Here is a 19,102-nt window from a genome sequence, read left to right as displayed (position 1 = left end):
CTCTTATTAAAAAATTGTTTTACAATCAGACTTGTTTGTTTGTTATTCTGGGCCACAAGGAATAGTTTACCTCTGGCTTTGGACACAGACACATGGCTGGTGATAATCATTACTTGCTCCACAAAGATGGAGTGCTTGGGGATTTTTTTAAGCTGAATGCACATTAATGTGTATTAAACCTGTCATTTGCTTCAAAAGGATTGCGGACCACTGAAGTCTGAGGATACAGGTGCATTTCAGTCTCAGTCTAGAGCTAGCAGTGGCTGGGTGTTCTCATTCACATTCTGTTCTTCATGCTTTAATATGCCGGGTTCCACCACAGATTGAGACCTGAAAAAAGCAGAATGGTAAATATTGCTTAGAAATTAAACAGCATGCCTGTTGTTTGTTGTTATTGTCTTTTTGGACACAAAATTCATGTATTATCTCAAAGAGGTAGCTAGCAGCTGTATATTTTTCCACTCCTGAAAAAATCTTGGAAGCCGATTTGGTTCAGGTACTATTATGAGAACGCTAAATCAGAGGTCCCCAATTCCAGCAACCAGCATGCCAGCAACTGGTTCACACAAACAAGTGAAGCCCCATTCATGGGATGCAGGCAGCATGCAAAACTATGTTCCCTCTGGTCCACCGAAAAACCTTTCTCCATGGAAGTGGTCCCTGGTGCCCAAAAGCTGTGGTCCACTAAATTTAAACCTTTGACTTTGGGACAGTCTTAGTTCAGATAGGAAGGGATACCATCTCTTTGCAATGGAGAGGTGGGGAATCTGTCCTTTTCAAAGAATTGTTCTAGAATAATGCCAATGGAAAGTGAGAAGTCTGTGCACTGCAGTATTTTATCACACCAATTTTAAAAGAATGAATGTAGCAATAACTGAACAATATTCCAAAATGCTGTGAGATCTACCACACAGATCTGAATTAATGGTGGACTATGATTCATTCATGTTAAATGTCATTTATCCATTAACTAAATTTTAAAAGTAGATATTATATTCTACCTAAATAATCACCAGCAGTTACATTAACACTATTACCAGGTAAAAATAGGAAAGCCACCATCTTCTCTCTTTTTTAAAACTATTAATAAAAATTATCTTGGGAATAGGAAATCAATTTCAGGTCGTTGTTTTCTTTCCAAAGACAAATGTTCTCTTCTTTGAGAGAAAGGGCAGAGGCTGCTTTGCTTCTATAACTTTCTAACCTTCAAATTAAGTCTTGGATCATTTGCAATGCATTGAAAAGACTTACTCCTTTACCAAAGCTAATTTGCAAGATAAAGATTTGAGCCTCAGACTCACATTCGAATCTTAGGCTCAATTAAGAAAATGGCATGGAATGAAAAGCAAACATATTTCCCATGATTAGTTTTCCCTTTATGAATCAACCAAAGTAATTTAATATTATAATAATCTAGGTCCGTGATGGCGAACCTATGGCATGCGTGCCAGAGGTGACACACAGAGCCCTGTCTGTGGGCACGCACGCTGAAGCCAGCTGCTCTCTTCCGGGTTTTGGCGTGTGCATGCCACAGAGAGGACATGCCACGGGGGGGGGGGGGCATATTTGAAAGACCAGCTGTCCAGTGCGCATGTGTGCAACAAAACCTAGAAGAGTAACTGGCCGCCACATGCATGTGCAGCAGCTGTCTGCTCTCTTTCAGGTTCTGGCACTCTGGCGCATGCACACGTGCTCCAGTTTTGGCACTCAGTGCCAAAAGGATTAACCATCACTAGGTAGTTTACTGCTAAAGAAAAAATAAGATCTCTGATATTCATGATTCTCCACACTCTTGAACATTGGTCTAGAAATCCCTTTCTGTAATACTAGGTTAATATTATACCAAGTTTTTAAAAAAACAATCTATACCTGTTCCCTTAAAGATCAAAATGTGTTACTCGTTCTTGTTTGTTATTCTGAGGAAGGGAGGCTGCTGCCAAAGTGTAATCATATTGATATAAGAAATTCCCAGCAGGCCAAGTCAATATTACCAAAGATTGACGATACTGGACTTTGTACCTCATGGACATCTAGAAAGCTACAATATTTAAAAACTCCTAAAGATTATTGTCCTCCTGCTGTGCATTTTGCTTTGTAGAGAGCAGATAAGCTATGAAACAGACCAGGTAGTTGTCCCAAAATGCTTTTCCCAAACTGGAAAGTTCCAACTGGACTTTCTTTCTTTTTTTCTTTGAAAACATTTTGCTTCTCATCCAAGAAGCTTTTTCACTTCTGAGAAGCTAAATGAAGCATGATCTTGCTTGATTAGAAGTTGATAAGAAGTTCACCTCTCCTCAAGAGGCCGTTGCTTTATCCTTGACGTCCTGACTATTTTAATCCAGGCTTCAACTTTCTTTTAGGCTCATAGTGTCAGCGTTCCAAATATCATGCAGAATTAAATCAGAGTCCAAGGCAAAACTATCCTTAAAGTTCCAATTTAATAAGTCAGACATGTTGGCAACGAACTGTGGAATCCCAAATCTGAAAACTTCCTGAGATTCCACCCAGTTTAAAGTTCATGATCTTTTCCCCACTCCCATAAATCCATCACATGGTCCAATCTTCTTCGGCCATGCTGGCATCTCCACCTAGCTGGTTCCGGTCAGGTGCTGAGGTGTGAAGACAAAAGATGACCTTGGGCTTCTAGAAAAGAATGACAACAACACATTCCACAATTTCTACTCCTTTCTATTCCCCCCTCCCAACTACTACACTAATGAAACAGCACAGTGAAATAATAGAAAGTGTGGCAGGCCAAAGATCCTAAAAGGAACATAACTACAGGCCTGACACATAGCTCCAAAGGATCCTGGAGGAAAGAAATTATCTAAGAGCTCTTCAGGTTGGGTTCAGGCTGGGGCATAGCACCAAGACAACATTAATCACTGACGATATTTGTTCTGTTGTGAGAATTTGAGGAAGAACAGGCTCTAACTCAATTCTAGAAAGATTAAGCGGCTATAGATTTTAGGCAGGGGTGAGTTCCTACCAGCTAAACAACTGGTTCGCTTCACATGCGCTTTGCGCTCGTGCTCATTTTAGCAAAAATAGACCTTCCATATTGCAAACAAGGAAAGGAGCAAGGAACACAGCTGAAGGGCGGCAATTCAATCTGCCGCCGATGATCAGCTGGGCTTCAGAAGCAGAAATAAAGGCCAGTATAACCCGGGAGCAGGCAGGCTTTCACAGAAACAGAGAACCGGTTCGGGCTCGGCTTGCAATCAGAGCTAACGGTTTGGCCAAACTGGGCCAAACCGGTAGAAACCCACCCCTGGTTTTAGGGACCACCACATCTGGAGAGTTTCCATCATGAATGTTGTACCCCTCTGACAGTCTGAACTGGCGTGTCATCTAAGGGTGCTCCTGAGCTCCCACAAGTGGCAGCTGTGGCCACACTGTTGTACTTCTTTGTGGATTGGGTTGTTCTGCTCATAGTTACTCATGTATTAATGACTTCCTGATTGGATTACTGTAATATGGTGTGTGTGAAAATGCCCTGAAAGTGTATTTTGAAACCCCGAAAGCTGGTCCAGAATGCAGGAACCCAGAATGTTATCCCTAGATAATATCATATAACATCATTAACCTGGGTTTGCTTCCAGTAAGTTTCTGGGTGCAACTCAAGATGTTTTTAATCCAGTGTGAAGCCCTATATGGCATACCTCTAGGTTAGTTGAGAGACTGCCTGATTCTGGTATTTTCTCTCCATCTCACCTGATTCAGCACGGCAAGCAAGTTCCAGGTGCCTTTTGTGAAACAGTGTTTTCTTATGGGACTTAGGTATGCCTTCTCTGCTCTGGTACCCGCACCATGAAACAGCCTTCACCCTGAAGACTGGGTGGTCCTAACCTGTTAGCCTTTTGAAATAACTCAAACTCCAGCTCTTCCCTCAGTCCTTAGAACTAGAATGTTAATAAACATTTGTCGTTCTGCCCTTATTATTTGATACATTTTTTCTGTATCTTTTACTGGTTTTTCTACTTCTTTTATGTTCTTGTTAGCTGCCCAGAGTTCTTTGAGCAGTAAGAGAAGAAGTCATATAAGTTTGATAAATTTGCATAATTACAGCTTTGAAGTATAACCCTCCTTTTTTATCTGTAAGCATATAACAACATTCCTTGAAATATTAAATAAATCAAATTCAGCTTTAAAGTCAGTCTCAGTTTAATTTTAAAAAAATGTGTAAAACCCCAATCATCAATTCGCCAGTGTTTTATTTCTGTCCTATTGTTTTATTTCTGTCTTCTTAACAGCCTTATTTGCTACAACCAATGTGTGGGAGAGGGAGAGGGACGAACCAGGACCGTTCTGTTGAGTTTAGTTGAGCTTTGTGCCTTTTAAATTATGACCAATCAATCAGGCCACATTGCAAAGCTTACATTCATTTAGCTCTCATCTCTAGTCTGTCCTATTTTCATCTAATTTTTTATCTATTATACAACTTTCCCAGGCTATTTGTCTTCCAATGATTTATTCCTGCTGAAGAAAATATTGGGGGAAAGAGTTCCTTTCCAATCTGTGACCATTGATTTTCTTGTCAAGAAAAACAGTCTTTTCTTCATCGAGAGAACTTTGACAAGTTTTAAAATTTCCTTCTGTGTTACAGATTGTTTCATTCCAAGTTTTTATTGTTTTGATTACATCAGTGTCTGAGTTTTAGCCATAGCATTTCTTGTGGAAACTTAGGAAGGCGAGAAAAATTCATTACCAGTCTTCTCAAAGACCAATAGATGGCTATAGACCTAAACAACTGTTATAGTGACTTCTAAATATAGCAGACAAATTGGGGCCTACTATTGATTTATCAGTTATCTCACTTGTGTGGCTACAATGAAAGACATTTGTATATGAGTTTCTTTTTACTATTTAAAGAAGATAGCATATGTCAAAATCTAATACTATTACCACCCCAACGAGGCCGTCGAAGGGATGTCCCGTTGTCTGGAAGCCGTGCGGGTCTGGATGGGTGACAACAGGCTCAGGCTCAACCCCTCCAAGACAGAGTGGCTGTGGCTTCCGGCCCCCCGATACAACCAGCACATTCCATCGCTGGCCATCGGGGATGAACAATTAGCCCCGGTGGAACGGGCACGCAATTTGGGCGTCCTCCTTGATGCCCGGCTGACTATAGAAGATCATGTGGCAGCCGTGGCGAGGGGGACGTTCCACCAGGTTCGCCTGGTGCGCCAATTGCATCCCCTTTTGGACCGGGGGGCCCTGCGCACAGTCACTCATGCGCTGGTGACGTCTCGTCTGGACTACTGTAATGCTCTCTACATGGGGCTCCCCTTGAGGTGCACCCGGAGACTGCAGTTGGTCCAGAATGCAGCCGCGCGGGTAATCATGGGGAGATCGAGGTTCTCCCATATAACACCTCTCCTGCGCGAGCTGCACTGGCTTCCTGTGGCCTACCGGGTGCGCTTCAAGGTGTTAGTCACCATCTTTAAAGCGCTCCATGGCATAGGGCCTAGTTATCTGCGGGATCGTGTCCTGCCCCATACATCCCTGCGGCCCATTCGCTCACACAGAGAGGGCCTTCTCCGGGTGCCGTCCTCTAGAGACTGTCAGAGGACGGTGCCCAGGAGTAGGTCCTTCTCTGTGGCGGGTCCCACCCTTTGGAATGACCTCCCCCCAGACATCAGGACAACAACCGATCTCCGCTCCTTCCGCAGTAAACTGAAGACCCACCTGTTTCGGCTAGCCGGCCTGGCATAATCTCGACAACTGTTCCACCCCTTGGTTAATTTTAATTGTCAATGTTAGCTTTTAAACTTTTATTCTTATTGGGGTTTTAACTTCTCTGATTATTGTATTTATTTATTTTTACCTCCTTCTTTGTAGTCCGTAGACCGTTGCTTGTGTACGTCGCCCCGAGTCCCTGTGGGGAGAGGGGGCGACTAATAAGTCTGATAAAATAAATAAATAAATAAATATTATGTAATATTTGTAATAACTGTGAATGAGCTAGTTCATACATACTAATATTTTCAATCTTAATGTTTTCTAGATACATAGCCATGCTTTTGTGTGATGTATAAGTGTTCATGTGCATAGTGATGAGACAAAGTGGACTGTATCCACAAAAGTTTATGCCATATTAGATGTGTTAGTTTTAACAATGCCAAGACTCTTGATTTCTACCATGTCTCTTCCCAAAGAGTTTATAATCCAAATTATAGAGAAAGAGGGAATGGAACTGAGAATTTTTACTGAATTTTTTAGGTTTTTTTAGTCTGCTTTTATTACTTTTATTAGTAACTCAAGGCAGCAAATGGATCAGCGAGTTGGCCATAGCGAGTTGTCCCATTCCACAACAAACACACATAATACTACATTCTCCTATTTTCCCCAGGACAGCAACCCAAAGAGGGGAATTGGACTGAGACAGAGTGATTGGCTCAAAGTCACCCAGCTGGCTTTCATGGTTAAGGTGGGATTAGAACTCACAGTCTCTTGGTTTCTAAGCCAGCACTTTAACCACTACACCAAACTGGTTCTCTTCCGGCGAAACTTCCTATTATAATATCATAAATTTCCATTTCATTTTTCTGATCTATAGTTCAAAAATAATTTATTACATTTTAGACATTATTTTCCACTGAAGTAGTGAATATTGAATCTAAATCTTTTCAACTTATATGGGACTCAAAGAGTGTTTATCAAGTCCTATACCTTGTGTCCACATCTGTTTAATTCTTTATCATTATTATTTAGAGAAAATAAACATAGTTTCTTTGGATTTCTGTTGCTGTTCAAGCAAACCCAAATAAGACCATTGCTCCTTTAGACCTTCTTTATTAGCATGGATGACCAGGAGCTGAACATAATGTGCATCCTTCATTGGCAACATTTTTTAAAGTTTCAATTCAGCAGGCCAAGTACCAGCCTACATACATGGTTATTGTGGCACTTGCCTAAACCCTGAGATGTTTGAAGAACAGTATTTATCTATGTTAAACTTGCTTTAGAAGGAGAACTTTCCAAAGACTTGTGGTCATTTTGAGAGGAAAGAGAGGGAGGAGGATATGTAATATATGTAACTACATACATACATACATACATACATACATACATACATACATACATACATACATACATATATTTTCTGAGGTTTTCGCGGGTGTTTGTATGTACGTCTTTGGTTGCTCGGGTTTTCTCCCGCGTAGAATTGGAAGTATCTTCACGACGTTTTGATGAAGTCTCATTCATCATCTTCAGGCTGGTGCTTCCGGCTTGGTGCTTCCAGGAGCAATGTGAGATCTCAGCCGGTTCCTCTTTTTAACTGCCAGTGGGGGTTTGAGCTGATTGGGTGGGAGCTTGGCTGCATTCTGATTGGGTGGAGGTGTATTCTGATTGGTAGGGGGCTTGGCTGTGCTCTGATTGGATGGGAGTTTGGCTGTGCTCTGATTGGATGGGGGTGTGTTCTGTTTGGGTGGGGGCCTGGTTGTGCTTGTGTTAGTCTGAGTTGCAGAGGGATTTGAGCTGGTGAGCTGCGTTACTGTTGTTTGGCTTCACATTTGTGGTCGTGCCGCATCTCCGTGGTGGGCATCAGTTTGCTTCATGTATGGATTGGAGGGGTTTAAATTGGCTAATAATGCAGCTGTGGTCTGGCTTCTGGTTTGTGGTCGGGCTTCTGGTTTGTGGCCAGAGAAAAATCATCCAGATGCCCTAAGCTCTATGGTCTCCCTAAGATACACAAAGAAGGAATCCCACTCAGACCCATAGTCAGCTCCATAGGCTCACCTCTACAAAACCTAGCCAAATTTCTCGCCAAACAACTACAGCCCTATGCAGAATCCATCACCTCACACGTAAAAAACTCACTCCAGTTCATAGAGATCATAAAGAAACAAAACTTACAGCCCAGCGAACTAATCGTGAGCTTCGATGTCATATCCCTCTTCACCCAAGTACCAATCAAAGAAGCCTTGACAGCTATCCAAAACAAATACAACCCCCCCCAAACATATCCTAGATCTGACCAACCACTGCCTATCCAACACATACTTCATCTATAATGGACAAAAATACAAACAAATAGAAGGAGCACCCATGGGATCACCCCTCTCACCTGTCATTGCTAACCTCTACATGGAACACTTTGAACCCCAAGCTCTAGAAAAATCCGATTACAAACCCAAACTCTGGCTCAGATACGTAGATGACACCTTCATAATCTGGCCATACGGGAAAGATAAACTGGACAACTTCCTCACACACCTCAACAGCCTACACCCCAAAATACAGTTCACCATGGAAACAGAAGCCAATAACCAACTCCCCTTCCTGGATGTCTTAGTCTAAAAGAAATCCAATGGATCCCTAGGACACACCATCTACCAGAAGAAAACACACACAAACCGCTATTTGCACGCACTCTCACACCACCACCCAGCACAGATCAACTCTGTAGCCAAGACACTCATCTCCAGAACAAAATGCTTAGCTGACGAACAACACCTCAAAACCGAACTACACACTCTCACCAACGTACTAACATCCAACGGATTCCAAAGAAACAATATCACTAACCTAATCCAAAAAGAAATCCAAGACAGTGAACAAGAAAACGGCAAAGCCCTCCTCCCATACATAGAAGGCACCACAGACAGAATCAGCAAGATCCTCCACAAACACAACATCAAGACAGCATTCTACACAAACCGAAAAATATCCACCATCCTAAGAAACCCCAAAGACAAAATAGAGTTAGAAAATCAAGGAGTATATGAAATCCCATGCCCCACCTGCCCCACCACATACATCGGACAAACCAACAGAAGAATAAAGGCATGCATTGAAGAACACAAAAACTCAGTCAGAAAGGAGGAACCAACTTCTTCCCTGGTCCAACACCTCAAAGCCACAGGACATGATATAGACTTTAAAAAGACCAGAACTATTGCCAAAATTGAACACTTTAACAACAGAATAATCAGAGAAGCTATTGAGATAGAAAAACGACCACACAGCATGAATAAACGAGATGATACCTCCCGCCTACCAGCCATTTGGAAACCCGCCCTCACTGACAAATGAGTCCCTAACACAAAGAATGATACCAGACCCACACTCACGAAGACCACACAGGATATCACTATCACACATCCACGCAAAAAGCAAGCCCAAACCCATACCGATGATGACCACAAACCAGAAGCTCGACCACAAACCAGAAGCCAGACCACAGCTGTATTATTAGCCAATTTAAACCCCTCCAATCCATACATGAAGCAAGCTGATGCCCACCACGGAGATGTGGCACGACCACAAACGTGAAGCCAAACAACAGTAACGCAGCTCACCAGCTCAAATCCCTCTGCAACTCAGACTAACACAAGCACAACCAGGCCCCCACCAAACAGAACACGCCCCCATCCAATCAGAGCACAGCCAAACTCCCATCCAATCAGAGCACAGCCAAGCCCCCTACCAATCAGAATACACCTCCACCCAATCAGAATGCAGCCAAGCTCCCACCCAATCAGCTCAAACCCCCACTGGCAGTTAAAAAGAGGAACCGGCTGAGATCTCACATTGCTCCTGGAAGCACCAAGCCGGAAGCACCAGCCTGAAGATGATGAATGAGACTTCATCGAAACGTCGTGAAGATACTTCCAATTCTACGCGGGAGAAAACCCGAACAACCAAAGATATATATATATGTATGTATGTATGTATGTATGTATGTACGTATGTATGTATGTTTGTATGTGTGTTACAACCCCTGGTATGCCTAAATATGGGAGGAAGGTCACTACTCCCTCTTTCTGTCCTTCGGCTCATCACAGAAGACCATGCAGGCAGAAAACCATATTTTTATTTTTAATGTTGCCTTTTTATATTTGTGTTGTATTTGTACTGATAAATAAATGAAGGGAGACTAGTATAGATCTATTTCGAGCTAATTAGCTCTCATCAGCTAGCCATACCCTTACTGGGATTTGAACCTGGGCTGTATTATATCTTAGGCAGGAGTCTTAGCCACTAAGCCACAGGCTCTCTTCCTTATCAGTTGAGCCAGGGAAATAGGTATGTATTTGTGTTACAACCCTTATCAACTGATAAGGAAGAGAGCCTAAGATATAATACAGCCCAGGTTCAAATCCCAGTAAGGGTATGGCTAGCTGATGAGAGCTAATTAGCTCGGAATAGATCTATACTAGTCTCCCTTTATTTATTTATCAGTACAAATACAACACATATATAAAAAGGCAACATTAAAAATAAAAATATGGTTTTCTGCCTGCATGGTCTTTTGTGATGAGCCGAAGGACAGAAAGAGGGAGTAGTGACCTGATATATATATTGGCTTTTGTTGCCCACAAGCTTAATACTTCACTGGGGATTCCACACAGAACCTACAATTTGAAAGGATATCCCATTTACACCATTATTGTGGTAGAAGAGATAAATTTTATCATTCATATTGAGTTTTAGATTTTGTCAATGTCGTTTGGAAGTTGATTTGGTATGCTTTTCATGCCAAGTGGTGTGGGTTTCCCCCCACCCTGAGGTATCTACTATAGTTTCTCTATACTGTCAATACTTCTTTCTCTTGCGGTGTGGGCAGCACACAAAGGACAATTAAGTTGTCATAGTAACTACAGAATGAAAAGAAATCTTTTTAAAACAGTAAAAATGCAGAAAGTATTCTTCAATAGGAAAAGAAATGGAATTTTTTCAGCCATTTCATTTAGAAGGTCCTCCAGGGCATAACAGTTTTAAAGTGTGCTTCTAACCATGATATCCGCAAGGGGGTCAAGGTGTAATATTGAAGTGAAAGCAAGCTCCACCTCTTTCATGAGTTTGTGGCCACTATTTTGACCTTTCAATTCTCCTTTTAGCATACACCTCTGCTTCTAAATATCTATATCTGTGATTTAGGATTAATTTCAATGTACATTTTTATTCACAAACATCACGAGAATACAACCAGCAAAGGTCTCCCAAAGCCTTGGTATCTCCAATTGTTTTACCAAATTGATACTGATTTCACAAAAGAGAAAAATATTGATTTATACATAAAATTAATTAAGAATGGAATCCAATTGAATTGAAGTGTCACCCAGTTCCACTAGTCTTTGAAGGGTAACTGCCAGCACACCGTACAAAAATAATTCAGAATAATTCAGAGGAAAACCAATGGGAATCATCATTCTCAATGCTCATATCAAAGACATCATCTAGAAGCTATAACAATCCCATGCATACAACCAACAGTATGGCTGTGGTATGTATGACACATTTGTCACAATAATAAAGGAACAATTGAGAAAACACACGAAACTATCAGCAACATCTTTGAATAAAGGATAAAATTCACAAGGGAAGAAGAAAATAACCACACACTACCTTTTCTGGATATCTTTTTCAGGAGAGGAAATGGCAGAAAATTAGAAAAGCAAGTCTATCGAAGAATCACCCACACTAACCGCATGCTCCATTACCAAAGTAACAATCCAACCTCCCACAAGGGGATATATATAAGAACATTACTCAGATGAGCACAAACCCACTACAGCAACCCAGCATACCAAGAAAATGAAACAAACTTGCTATTCAACCTCTTCCAACAAATTGGATACCCATGCAACTTTATCAAAAAGTGCCTGACTATTCAACTCACTACAATACAATCAACACAAGTTATGAAAAGAATAATAGTACCATGCATAAAAAAAAATTCACAAATAACCAACAGGCTCTTAAACCACACAACAATACAAATAAACTAAAGCACTTCGAAACATCTTAAGTAAATCAAAAGACTCAGTAGTTCAAGAAAGAAAGAAAAAAAACATTAGTCATCTACAGCAGGGTAAGACTGTAACAGCCACTAGACAGGCCAAAAAGGCAGAGGACTAGCAGTCTTCACATCCATGAACACCAAATAACAGTCAGAAGATGCGGACAAAGTCAGCTATAATTTCAACAGGGAAACTGTAAACATTCTAAATTAATCTTTTAAAAAATGCTACGGAATTTCTGGATGATTGGTACCCAGACAAATAAGGGATCAACAGGCACATAGAGATAAACTACATTTACATTCCATTCAAAAAGGACAATAAAAAGCTAAAAGGGGTGTGTGTGTCAGATTATCTCTTCATCAACAATCAACACTAAGATAAAGAGGAATTAACACAGGGATTAACATCAGACAAACATTCAAGCAATAAACAATATCCTAATTAAGGAAGTAGCAACTCAGACAAATAACTAAATAGTAAACAACAGGCTAATCAAGGCAACACTGGAAAAAAACCACCCTCACAAACACTGACAAAGAAAGCTACTGTATTTAACAGAGAGCAAACTCCAGTCTCTTCAAGCACTAGTCTGGTAACAAAATGTCTGCAAGTAAACAACTAAGCTCAGAGAGCACCAAGATTGTCGGTTCAACTGTGATTTACATATATTCTTTTCTATTAAAATTAATAGTTTTGTATTTAAATGGCCACCTATATTCCCTATCACCAAATATATAATAACTATAATATTTTGTATTATGTTGATTATTATGTGCAGCAACAAGAATTGAACATGTGTTTGTTTTCTATTATTTAGAGTTATGCTATTCATATTGATGAAAAAATTGCAATAGAGCACAATCCTATGTGTGCTTATTCAGAATTAAGTCTCATGATATACAGCTAAAATCACTCCCAAATAATTGCTAGATTATAACCTAGATCTGCTGTGTGCCAGTCCAATGCAGAGGTGGTATTCAGCGGGTTTTGACCAGTTCCGGTAGCGGAAATTTTGAATAGTTAGAGAACCTGTAAATACCACCTCTGATTGGCCCTGCCCCCATCTATTCTCTCCCTTCTGAATGCCAGCTGATTGGTAGGAAATGGGCATTTTGCAGTAACTTTCCTCTGGAGTGAGGAGGGAATGGAGATTTTACAGTATCCTTCCCCTGCCATGCCCACCAAGCCAAGCCACCCACACTAACCCACGCCCACAAAACCAGTAGTAAAAAAAATTGGATCCCACCACTGGTCCAATGCCTTAATAAATGGCAAGCCTGATTTCTTCATGAGGGCTAATCCAAAACAATGGAACCATAATTCACAAGTTTCTAGCCTTGGCTCATTTCTGTGCATGAAAATGAGGGAAAGAAATACTTCTTTGCAGGATTATCGTACATAATGTTTTGGTTCTGGTAGGAAGAGGCAGTCTAGCAAGTACCTTGGTGCCAAGCTATAAGTCATCATCAAACATTTTGAATGAGCCTTCAACATAGATATTATCTGCTTCTGGTAGCTACCATATTGGATGCCAATGGCAATTTCAGAGTGCTTTTTCAAGAGCAGCCACTGTACAGTGCATTAAAATACTCCAAATGGCTAGTGATGAGTAAATCCTTAACTGCCTAACTATACACAACTGTCTCCTTGTGGTCAGGGGGTATCAACAGTCAATACCAATCAGTAAATCCATGAATCCCTGTCTTTGAAATGATGAAAAACAGCTCTTGACTTTCTTCTCACGGAAGAAATCATATTCATTTAAAGACGGATCATATTTCTCCTTCGCCTTTCTTTTTTGTATGAAAACATTCCAAATTGCTTCAATGTTTCATCATTGTTTTTAAATCCCCTAATCATCCTAAGTGTCGTTACTGAACCTGTTCTAATTTGGCTGATCAATTCTTAAACAATTGTGTTCATAGTGCTCAAGATGTATTTTGGTCACTTCCAGTGGTGGATTCCAGATCCTGGTGCAACCAATATGGTGCAACGGGGCCTGGCATCCACCACATGAACCCGCACAGCATGCGCATGCGTCCTTACCTCCTGTGACGCCTCTGCAATGCTCCAGCTGCTCAACGGAGCATCAGGCAAGCCCCGTACACTCCGTGCGTGGAAGTGCCGAAGAGCTCAAATACAGGTAAGGAGGGCGGGTGGGTGGGTGGGCCCTCCGGAGCACCATACCAGAACAGTACCTGGTGTTTCCGGCAAACACCGGTATGCCCGTACCAGGACGTACTCCCTACAACCCACCACTGGTCACTTCCCACTGCTGATGAGACCCAAGATTGTATTTACCTGTGTTTTGGCAGCACATTACGCTATCGGCTTATTTTTTAATTTGTAATCAACAATACTACAAGAACTTTTTCATGCAATCTACTTCTAACACCTTTTATATGTGCCTGGGATTCTTGTTTCCTAAGCAAAGAATTTTGCATTTGAGTTTGTTTCAGGTACTTCTCTCAATTTTAGCACACATTTCAAATTTATCAAAATTATTTTGAATTTTATGTCTGGGATATTAGCCCACCTGATTTTGTATCATCTGCAAATTTTATAAGCATTGATTTCAAATTATTAAAAAGTGAGTTATCCCAGACCATAATTACAATATTAATGAGTACAAGGACTGGGACTAAATCTTGTGGCAATTGACTCAATACTCTATCTAACAATAACACTTTTGTGCAGCCCACACTTAATTAGATTACTAATCGAAGTAGCCTAACATATTTATTTATGCATTTGATTGATTTGACTGCCACTTTGCCAAGTGATGCTGGATGTCTAACAAACTAAACAAATATGTCTAAACATTGTCAGGATCAATAATCCAAATAACACATATTAGCACATTTTTACTGAAATCAAGATATATATCAAGATATATAGCATTTCAAAAATTGATTAATTAAATTATGCAATAAAAATGAGGTAACCTAAAACTTATTCATTAGTGCCCATGCAACTTTTTGATAATTATCACATTGCTTTCAAACTGCTTAAAGATCAATTATGGCATGAACTGCTCTAGAATTTTATCATTTATCAGAATATTATAAAAACTATAACTGTCATTAAAAGTAATGGTGGTGAATAGTACATTGGTAGATTTAACTTTTTAAATTTCAGAACTTTATAGTTTCTGTTAGATCGGGTAATGGAAAGGCACACAAGGCTAAAGGCAACAACAGCTCTTTATTGTAACCAAACAAGTATATACAATCCAGCGAAGGTTGAGTCTGACAGCAGCCCTTTTATAGGGAGCAGTCAGACCCTTCGACCAATGAGATTAAACCTCTGTTCCTGCCGGAACAGAGGACCTTGGTGGAAACCACTATAACTGAAGCTAGTATCTAACACCCCTTCCCTCTTAGAGATGGAGTAATCCTACTGGTTACATAGTCATGCAGGTAGGCGGGCTAATTGGTAGCTCTGCCTGACCTGTGCAGTTCAAATGGAGGGTGTTCTTTGGACAGGTCGGACGGACCTGTTTGCTCCGCAGCTCCACTTGTTGGAAGCTCCTGGAACCTTTCACAGGCCGCGGCTGGAGCTTCTAGAGCCGGTTCGCTCGGAGCTCGCTGTGGGCCTGCAACACAAGAAGCTAAGTATTCCGGTGACTTCGGGTTTGAATTGGCTCTGCAAGGAGTGACCGTGCTCCTTTTGGGTAGGGCTTTAGCTAACTGGAGCAGGAGTTACCTCTGGCTGCCTAAGCGTGGAGTTGGAGAGGCGGCCATGGAATTGGTCAACGTGCCTTCTCCAATTCTGACCATCTTTGAGCTCTACGAGATAAGAGCGAAGCCTGGTGATGCCTATCACTGTGGCAGGAATCCACAGAGTTCCCCCCAGCATAGTTGTGGGCATAAACTGAATCCCCTACGCTAAAGGTCCGAATTTTGCTTGTGGAATCAGGGGCGATGCGGCAGAATAGTTTGGGTGTAGCTGGTCTAAGTGGGACCTTAGCCGGCGACCCATGAGAAGCTCGGAGGGCTTCCCCCTGTAGTGGCACTGGGCGTGATATGTTGAGTTAGCAAATAGTGGTCAACCCATGTTTGCCAATCTCCGGGCCCATCCTGGATAGGGCCTCTTTTTCAGATCTCACCATTCTCTCCGCCTGACCATTGGAGGCCAGATGGAATGGCTCAACTAGGTTATGTCTGATTCCCTGATTTGAAGGTCTCAAATTGCATGGCCATGAATTGGGGTCCGTTGTCAGAGACCAGGACCTCGGGCAGGCCATGTTTGGAGAAAAGTCTCCGTAGTACCTTGATGACCATGAATTCTAAGTCCTAAATCAGTTGGGTGATCTGAACCCAATCATTTCTCTCAGCCATAGGAAGAAATAAATGGCAAGCATTTTATGAAAAATATTGCCAAGAAAACTGCAAGGGTAGTCACCAGGAATCAAAACAGACTTGAAGGCACACATTTCCTCTGTATCTGCTGCACTTATTGTCAAGCAGCTGGTCAGCATGCAGGCAGCAGTAACCTGACTCCACACCTCCCATAGCTTCCTTGTATATTCAGCTGCACCCCCTTATTGCCTGCATATAGAGATGACTCTGTCCCTCATCCCCATGATAAACTACTGATGTTGAAATGAAGGTGATAGAGAATAACCCCAGGAAGATCAGTTGTCATTGATAAAATCCAGGAACATGTTATATATGTTGAACATGTTGCCATCTAATGTTTATATAGATTTTTGCAGCCCAGCTAAAATTTATTTATACATATGTACGTTTGTGTATGTGAATATGTGCATATGTGTATATGTATATAATTTTTATTCTGCATAAAATAGCATTCACATAGCTTTACCCCTGTTTTTAAAATGAGAACCCAGTAACATTACTTCCAAGGGCATTCCTATCTGGGCTGCAAAAATCTAAACATAACGCCATACATAGCAAGAAATCACATTACTTCCAAGGGCATTCCTATCTGGGCTGCAAAAACTTATATAAACAGTAGATGGCAAAGTTTTCAAATTGTCTTGCTTGCTCCACATCATGGTTTCAAGATTTCAAGCTCAGTTATACTTCCTAATCCTCTAGTTAAAAGAGAGAAAACAAGCAAAATTCTTCTAGGTGGAAGCTTTTTTTCTTTGATCTTACCTTTTCATGAGTTTTGGGGAGCATTCCCTCTCTAGGTTGGAACATGAATGCTTCACATGCATGGCGTTGTAAGATGTGTGAGTGTAGTCATTCTCATCGCTGTAATCCGGTCCGAGTAACGTCCGAGCCCATGTGCCCATGTCATAGGGAGGAAGAGTCCCTCCAAACTCTGAAGGTAAGCAATCAGGGTGTATGAGCTGGTGAAGGCTGTTAAGATTGTTTCCGTGAAGAAAGATCTTTAAAAAAAACAAAACAGGTATTAGATGTTGTTAGTGTATTTGTGCCATTCCAATAATCAAGATTTTTGAAAAAATAAGAAAAAAAGTACATTATTAGCAAAAGAACAGTGGAATTGACCTTTATGTAAAACCAGGGGTGGCTTCCGGCAGAGACTACTGCCAGTTCGCTCAGATATGTGCCGCACATTTGCGCGTGCACTTGATGTGCGCTGCACATGCTTGCACTTGATGTGCGCTGCACATGCTTGCACAGTACAACTAAAATCGCTCTGCGAATGCACAGAAGCAAAAAACAAGATGGTGGTGCATACAGCACTGCCCAGAGCACCGGTTCGGGGTTGTGGCAGGCCCGGGTCTCTGCCAGTTCCAGCAACCCAGGCCGCCAAGCTACTACCGGTTCGGCTGAACTGGTCTGAACCAGTAGGAACCCACCACTGTGTAAAACCTACCTGTGAATAATGTTTAGAAAGCTGCACAGGTAGTCCTGGACTTACAACAGTTTGTAAGTTACAACGGCCCTGTAAAAAGTGACGTATGACTATTTTTCATACTTATGACTATTGCAGCATCCCCAAGGCCGCAAGATTTACATTCAGATGCTTGACAACTGACCAACATTTATGACAGGTGCAGTGTCCAGGAGTCATGTGATCCCCTTCTGCGACCTTCTGACAAACAAAGTCAATGGGGAAACTAGATTCACTTAACAACCATATTATTAATTTAACAACTGCAGTGGTTCCTTTAACAAATATGACAAGAAAAGTCGTAAAATGGGGCAAAACTCACTTAACAAATTTTTAACTTAACAACTTAAGTGAGAATTTTGGGCTCAGTTGTGATCATAAGTTGAGAACCAGCTGTACTATTGTAGTGATTGGCCTGTTGGAATTCAGCCAACTTTTGTTGTTTTCATTGCCTTCTGATTTATTTTCATTGCCTTCTGATTTGTTTGCAGGCAAGTAATTTTGGTTTCCCTATTTGGACATTCACACGTTCAACAAGGTTTGCCAGAGTCCAGCCATTATGCCGATATTGTTGACCATCAACTCCAGATAAAACCAGTCCATTTTTCCTAAAACTTGACATGTATTCCAGCTGTTTCCAGATGCATTGGACTTCAGCTCCAACTAACAAGTTATATATCAGGAAACAGGGAGAGGTAGTTAATTGCATTCCTATTCTGCTACCTACTTGTTTTAGTATTCTTTTCATTTTTGTTCTCTGTTTCTTTTGAAAGATATTTTTAAGCATAGTCATCATCTTATTGTACTACTATATTATTAGAATGTGATACATATTTATATATGTATAAGAAATCTGTCAGCCTTAAAGCAAGGATTGGATAACATCAATCCAATAAAATGGTAATGAAAATATAAACTGTACAAACATGGATGAGAAAATAAAGTGTTAAAGAACAATGATGTTGAAGTTTCCGTTCCATTTTGACTTTGATCTTTGAAGTTCTTTCACCATGAGTGCAGTACAGGGATCTCCAACCTTGGCAACTTTAAGACCTCTGGACTTCAACTCCCAGAATTCCTCAACCAGCTTTGCCTTAAAGGACATTGACAGAGAGCTGAGAAACAATTGCTATGGACATAGAAATCTCTGGGCATGAGAGAACAGCAGCATCGGAAACCAAGTTTCTTCAGGTAAGATTCCTTAAGAACCCTAACCCTAAGTATGTCCAAACCTCTGAGCAACTATGTGCTCCTGCAACAAAAGTGTATACAGGACACCTAGAATATCTCCAAATGGCAATACATACATGGTAATATCATGATGCAATATTTCACCCTTACATATCCTGCATTCTGATGTGTGATAAAGTTAATGGTGTTTGAATCATGATGTCACAATGCATTTTTGCATTTGCTTCCCCCTTAGATCCCCATGCCCTGCAATCAAACAGCAATCAGAGACTACAAAACATAACGCCCTACATAGCAAGAAATTAGTCCCCCTCCACCTTTATTGCTCT

General features: G+C 41.1%; 1 protein-coding gene across 2 annotated transcripts in view; it reads right to left on the bottom strand.

Moving 5' to 3' along the window:
* Nucleotides 1-133: 133 nt before the first annotated feature.
* Nucleotides 134-19,102, bottom strand: part of CLVS1 (clavesin 1) — a 51,836-nt gene continuing 32,867 nt past the window's right edge. For both annotated transcript variants that reach the window (XM_081952146.1, XM_081952147.1), the window contains exons 5-6: nucleotides 16,877-17,112; nucleotides 134-330 (exon numbers count right to left, since the gene is read on the bottom strand). In XM_081952146.1, coding sequence (XP_081808272.1) covers nucleotides 243-330; nucleotides 16,877-17,112 — 324 coding nt within the window. In that variant the 3' untranslated portion in view covers nucleotides 134-242. The remainder of the gene's footprint in view (nucleotides 331-16,876; nucleotides 17,113-19,102) is intronic.

The sequence above is a fragment of the Natrix helvetica genome (genome assembly GCF_964273705.1).
Source record: "Natrix helvetica genome assembly, chromosome: 4".
NCBI classification, from domain to species: Eukaryota; Metazoa; Chordata; class Lepidosauria; order Squamata; family Natricidae; genus Natrix; species Natrix helvetica.
The sequence above is the reverse complement of the archived record's forward strand: the minus strand, read 5'-3'. Positions and strand labels throughout refer to the sequence as shown.